The following is a 6,585-nucleotide window of genomic DNA, read 5'->3' on the forward strand; positions in this document are numbered from 1 at the left end:
AGCGACAGCCGACAGAGTCTAAAATTGAGGCGCGAAACGCAAAAGCGGTGGGCTTTTCGTACCCGAGGCACAAGGTGTTTATATAATTTTTTTATATATCCCATACATATCTCATAGGTTTTTAGCTTCTTTTAACCAAAATACAGCCATAAATAAGGCTTTTATACCATTTTACTTACATGTACAAGTCAAAAAATCCAAGGTACAACTTTTTTCTGTGGAAAAACGCCTCGGATACACAAGGCGCTGAGCGAAAAAGCCCCAGAAGCTGCGCCTCAGGCGCGCTTTTTAAAACCAAGCAAATACATATATAATTTGATAATTATAAGAAAGCATCATGTACAACCAACCAAACAACTCAACCATAAACCATATACACATACTACAAATAAGACTGAACAAATAACACCAAACAAAAAGTCAACTAAAAGAACTGTGCATTCAAATGCTGAAAGCTAAAAACCTCCCTGCAAACATCAGTCAAGCAATTATGCAGCAATATCCAACATATTCTAAACTAAATTAATTAATCTCTAAATGCCAAAAACAAAGCCTGCTAACTATCAGCATTAACGTTTGACCGAAAAGAAAACAAGCTGAGAAACATATTGTAATCAAGAATCCCGAATGGAAACTCGACTTGACACATGCCCTCTTTTATTATCTTTGACCATTGCAGCATACTAATCACTGATCATTGATCTCCCTGAGAAAACAAACAGGTGAAAACTTAGTTATTTACGAGTCGATTCACGTAGTAGTAATTCATTTCAAACGGGGTAAAACACGCAAAATAAAAATAGAGACATAAACAAAACAGATCAAAAACTCTAAATTGCTCAAAGTGTATGTGTATGCAAACAACAACCGTACCCATTAAGTCCCACAAATAGCAAAAACTATTGGTAGGGTCTGGGGAGAGTGGGATGTAAGCAAACCTTACCGTCCCCTAAAAGTCCATAACCTTAATCCTACGTCTCCATGCACTCCTATCCTGCAACTCTATCAAATTCTGCCTAATACGCTCGTCCCAAGTTAACTTGGGCCTACCCCTACCTCTACGTCTCCTTCCTTACACTGTAAGGGTTTCAACTGCTCTAATTGACTCGGTCGACTGCCTCCTTTTCACATGCCCAAACCATCTCAATCTCCCCTCCCTTATCTTGTCTGATATGCTAGCTACTTCTAACCTTTTCCTCAAAACCTTATTTCTTATCCGGTCTAACCTTGTATGTGTAAGCATAAAACCTACTAAATCATTAACAAATTAAATAACTAAATCGTAAAGAGATCAATTTTGTAATTAAATTTGATATACATATCTTTATAACAATTTGGTCAAAAGGTACCTTTCAGGTCAACCCAACCTGACCAAGATCAACAGCTACAAAAATGACCTGGTTGAATTATTAGTAGATAATTTACCTTTAAAAAAACAAAAATAATTCTAGGCGTAAATGGTCATTTTCGTCCCTCAGGTTTGGCCACTTTTGCGACTTTCATCCAAAGGTTTGTTTTTCCACATCTGGGGTCCTCGTGGTTTCAAAATCTTGTCATTTTCGTCCCTGAGGTTTGGCAATTTATTGTGAGTTTCGTCCACGAGGTTTGGCCCTCGGGGACAAATATGACAAGATTTTGAAACCACGAGGACGACAAAAGTCGCAAAAATAGCCAAAACTCAGGGACGAATATGACATTTTACTCTAATTCTAGAGTAATAATATTTTAGTCTTATTTTTAAAATAAATAAATCCACGTCACTAGTTTTTTATTCCATGTCAGCCTTTTTTAGTTAGAGAAATTATAAAAATATTGACATGTCATAGGCTGATAACCCGATAACCTAAAATAGATACCAAATTTCACAGCATTGGAACGCTTCAGGAAGCATTATTTTCTATGCATAAAAAGTTTCAGGAAGCGGTTTAAAAGAAAGACGATTAAAGAAAACACCTACTTGCAAGATCTCTTATTGTGACCGAGCCCTTTACACTTGCCACATTGAAGTTGACGTTTAAGGAAGTCAGACGGTCCGATACGACCGGGTGCAACCTTCCGAATCTTGGTCCTACCGGGTGTGCGCATAGTGGGCGGTGGGGTGACAAGAACCGCACCGTCTTCCGTCTCAGTATCCATCAACCGTTCAACGTTTGGTATCGGATGTATCGAGTCTGCATACGTCAAATGGTACATCTCAACATGAAAATACCTCGAACAATGGTCATACGGGCTCCTCCCGTACTGTTCCAATACCGCAATCGCGTGACAACACGGTAAACCCGTAAGCAGCCATCCTTTACAGCTACAATCCCAGTTCTCAATGTCAACTACTTCAATCATATCCACGTATCTAACCTCAAATTTGCTTCCGTGAGCCCTTATCACTTGAACCGAACGACCTTTTATGATTTCGTTCTTTAGCTTTTCTTCCATGGAGGGTGTTAACCGAGTCATCCACTGAGTTGACTCAACTCGTCGAGTGTATATCAACTGCATCATCTTCCCCCTTAATTCATCAATCATTTGGGTTATCGGCAACTCGTTTGCTTCGGACACCCATGAGTAAAACATATGACCGAAATTAGACGTCATATGGTTATACCTCAACCCGCCAAAAAACGCATTAGCCCAGTGTTCCGGCTCGCTTCTTATAACCCAATTGTACGCTTCTGGAGAGATGGCTTTAATGTCTTCGCAACACTTCTCGAAAGCCTCGAGTTTCGGCGCGTGTGCGGCTGCGTAAAGATCCTCAACCATGAGACGTCTAGCGTCGTGCGAAAAGTGACCCTTTAAATCTTTATTAAGTTTTTCCGCTAAATACCCGAGGCAATAAGCGTGATAACACTCCCCGCCGAATATCTCCCGTAAAGACTCGCGTATACCCTTTTGAAAATCCGCCACGAAAGTGATTTGTCCAGGGGTTCCAACGGGGGAGACCATCGGTTTGAGTTGGGTTAAAAACCAATGCCAGTTATCATCGTTCTCCTCGTCAACAACCGCGAAAGCCACTGGAAACGCACCGTCATCACCGTCAGCAGCTGTCGCAGTCAATAACATGCCTTGGTATCGCGAGTTTAACGGTGTACTGTCGAGAAAAAGAAGCGGTCGACAACCATGTAAAAAGCCGGATACTGAAGCATGAAAACAAACAAACAGACGATGAAAGCTTGAATCCTCTTTCGTACTATAATTAGCAAGACTCCCGGGATTCGTTTCCATTATTTTTTCGCAAAAGAACGGTAATTCGCTGTACGCGTCTTTATACGAACCCAAAAGCTGCTCTCTTGCATACTCTTTAGCTCGCCTTGCTTGTGAATAATTCAAATCAATCCCGTAATCCCGTTTAAGCTCGGTGGCGATCTCTTTCGGCTTAATTTTTGGAGATTCTTTAACTTTTTCTTTGATTAAATTCCCGACCCAACTTCTTTTAGCTCGAAACGGAGCCTTTGACGTAACACCTTGACAATTATGAACCGGTCTCATCGTTTTGATACATACCAACTGAGTGGTTGACAGTTTCGACGCATGGATACGCCATGGACATCCTTCGGCTTTGCATTTCACCGTTACACGTTGATTCTCGTTCTTCTTGTACACAAAGTTGAACGCATGTGCGATCGAATACTTCCTTAACGCCTCCCGGAATTCAGCTAGGGAATGGAATCTCTGTCCTACGCCGGTTATGATATTTTCCCACTGTTTTGCCGCTAGACGTTGTGAATCGTCGTCAACCGCAACCATAGGGAACGGGTTTGAGGAAATTGGAACTGCAGCCGGAGTGATTTCGGTTGTTGTCTCGATGTCGACATGTTGATCGTTAAGAGCCACTGCATTACTTACGGGAGCGACTTGTACAATGGCAGCTGTTTCCACATTCGGTGTCGCCTTCTGTGGCCTGCACAATAACAATCGATCATTAGATTCTACCACAGAAGATATGTATCGGTACCATACCAGTTATACTTGGTACCCGTACCCGTTTTCTCCATTTTTCGGTACCATTAAGTCCCCTTAAGTTTATAAAGGTATTTTAGTCATTTTACACTGATTTAACAGAAAAATTAACGACAGTTAGCCTTAATATTCAAAGGTGTTACAAATTGAAACCATAGAACCTGAACATGTTACAAAAAAAAGTTAGTACTCAAAGGTGTTACTTTGCATAAACGACAAGGACTATCTGTGTAATTAACTCGTTTCATAATGATATAATCTAATAATCATGTAAAATAATAATAGTATGAGACGAAATTTACCTACGAGCGGGCTGCTTTTTCTTGGCGTTTTTACCGGCAGGGGAGTCTTTCATAATAAAGACCTCGAGCTGATCGGCATCTTTGTAGTAACTCACCATTCGTTGAAAGTCTTTGTCTTTCGATACGGTAATGAGATTCTTCTTGTTCCCGGGCAAGAAGTATTTGATGATCATAGCGTCAACACTCAAATCGATAGTTTCGGCTATTTCTTGTTTGAATCCACTCAACTGCATATTCTCATCGAGATCAACAGCGTAAGCCTCCCCACCGACATAATTCATGGTCCCGTCGTCGTAGGTGTCGAAATCGCCACCGTATTGGCAAATTGCTATCATCTTCTTCGATGGAACTATCGCCATCTCTGTAACACCATAAAAAATTAAATCTTGATAGAATAAATACACAAATAACCACAACTTACGAACCAAATCCACAAGCATAACTCAACTTTCACAACACTTTTGGTAAAAAAGATTGGAGCCCGTGTTTAGTTGCGTATAACCGATGACAAGTGCAACAACTAGACTGATAAATCTTAATCCGAAACACCCATGAATCAAAATCACACAACATGAATCAGAATTACACAACAATGATAAGTCAGTACCAAATCAAAGAGGTCAACCCCTACAAATCTGTAGGGTTTGGCTAAAAAAACACCATTGACACACTATCCAGACACCACTGACGTGCCATACATGTTATATGACGTCATATGGGTCGCGTGACAGACAAAAAAAAGATCATATGGGCCGTGCAAGGTGGTGTTCGCCAAATCAAACGGCCCGTATGATGTGTTTATCAGATACAAAAATGACTGGTGTGACAGCGACATACAGCCCGTGTCATGTGACAGCATCACCCAATTTGTAATTTCAGTTGTACATTTGTGTTACAAGTTACAGAACAACAAACAAAGCTACAGATGAACAACAGGGTCAAATAACACCATAACCTATGCCAATTAAAATAAACAAAATAGTCACAACCAACAATTAAAACTGTTATTACTATCATCTTCCTCCATTAAAGGTTAAGCTAGTTCTTCAACTCTTCTACAGTAACCCAACAACAATCTATTCCAAATCAAACAAACCACTGACCAAATCTAAATACCCATTTACCAAAACAAAAAACTACAATCAACCCACAATTCTTTAACCCAAATCAACAAGCAAAAACCAAACCACAAAGAAAATAATCATCAATTACATGACAAAATAAAAAAGTCAAACCCTAGAATTCTGTTACCAAACAAAAAACCCAAATCAGAATCATCACAAGTTATCAAATCAAGCTCAAACACAGAAGGGTATTCATGAAATCAACCCAATTGGGGTGTTACACTTAAAAAAGTCAAACCCTAGAATTCTGTAACCATACAAAAAAACCAAATCAGAATCATCACATGTGATCAAATCAAGCTCAAACACAGATGGGTATTCATGAAATCAACCCAATTGAGAGTGTAACACTTAAAAAAGTCAAACCCTAAAATTCTGTAACCAAACAAAAAAAAAACCCAAATCAGAAACATAACAATTAATCAACTTAAACCAATATTAGAACGAATCAAGCTAAAACACAGATGGGTATGCTTTAAATCAACCCAATCGGGAGTGTAACATGTGTTGTTTTAATGGTTAAAAGATTAAAGATGATGAAATATGAGGAAAGTGGAGGGGAAATAAAGAGACATACCTGGTAAAGATTAGGGTTGAAAGATGAAAGTTTAGGGTGAAAGTTAGAATTTTGAGATGTGCCCTTGAAGATTGCAGGGGTTGAGAAGAAGAAGATTGGAAAGAATGGGGGAGAGAGAGAGAAAAGGGTTAGAGAAAGAGGGAGGAAGATGTGCGCATCTGTTGAAGATTGGGGGGTGGAATATGTTTAGGGGCTATTTATTTGCACCCCATTAGGTTTCAATTGGGTCTCTTATGGGTTTTCTCATGAGTTTTTGTGGTTGGTCGGTCGGTTTTAACAAAAATTTTGTTGATCAGTTAGTTAATTACGGGAAAAAAATGGATTGGGCTGAACGGTTAATTACGACAAAAAAATGAATCGGGCGGTTTTCACGGTTTGACAGTATGGTTTTAACGGTTTAGTTATTTAAGCTGAAAGAAATTTCGAAAGCATAATTTTTGTATTAAGTTTTAAAAAATGATAAGGTTTTTTTATGAATATAATATATATACATTACTATTTCTAAATAATAGATAAATAAATATAAATGCTAAACGATCGGTTCTAGGGTTTGGATCCCCCTAAATTGTTAAATTGCTGGAACCGAACTAAGTACCAAATTTTAAACCTGTCAAATCATCCGACTTTC

At 39.1% G+C, this 6,585-nt stretch overlaps 1 protein-coding gene across 5 annotated transcripts; it reads right to left on the minus strand.

Moving 5' to 3' along the window:
• Nucleotides 1-395: 395 nt before the first annotated feature.
• LOC110890644 lies at nucleotides 396-6,131 on the minus strand. Of its 5 annotated transcripts, none has more exons than XM_022138260.2 (4): nucleotides 5,958-6,130; nucleotides 4,257-4,617; nucleotides 1,958-3,895; nucleotides 396-706 (listed from the first exon to the last, which is right to left on the minus strand). In XM_022138260.2, exons 2-4 carry the CDS (start codon nucleotides 4,613-4,615, stop codon nucleotides 688-690), a joined length of 2,316 nt encoding a protein of 771 aa, XP_021993952.1. In that variant the 5' UTR covers nucleotides 4,616-4,617; nucleotides 5,958-6,130; the 3' UTR covers nucleotides 396-687. The 5 variants fall into 5 exon arrangements, with proteins under 5 accessions (XP_021993952.1, XP_021993954.1, XP_021993953.1 ...); XM_022138262.2 differs by lacking the exon at nucleotides 5,958-6,130 and adding an exon at nucleotides 4,704-5,888; XM_022138261.2 differs by lacking the exon at nucleotides 5,958-6,130 and adding an exon at nucleotides 4,682-5,888.
• Between the last annotated feature and the right edge of the window lie 454 nt (nucleotides 6,132-6,585).

This window comes from Helianthus annuus, chromosome 11 (genome assembly GCF_002127325.2).
Source record: "Helianthus annuus cultivar XRQ/B chromosome 11, HanXRQr2.0-SUNRISE, whole genome shotgun sequence".
Taxonomy (NCBI): domain Eukaryota; kingdom Viridiplantae; phylum Streptophyta; class Magnoliopsida; order Asterales; family Asteraceae; genus Helianthus; species Helianthus annuus.

Bases quoted from the DNA above. Each gene is read 5' to 3' on its own strand.
- LOC110890644 (XM_022138260.2), bottom strand. From the start codon at position 4,615: ATGGCGATAGTTCCATCGAAGAAGATGATAGCAATTTGCCAATACGGT. The intron at 3,896-4,256 runs GTAAATTTCGTC...GTTATTGTGCAG, and splicing joins AAAAAGCAGCCCGCTCGTAG to GCCACAGAAGGCGACACCGA.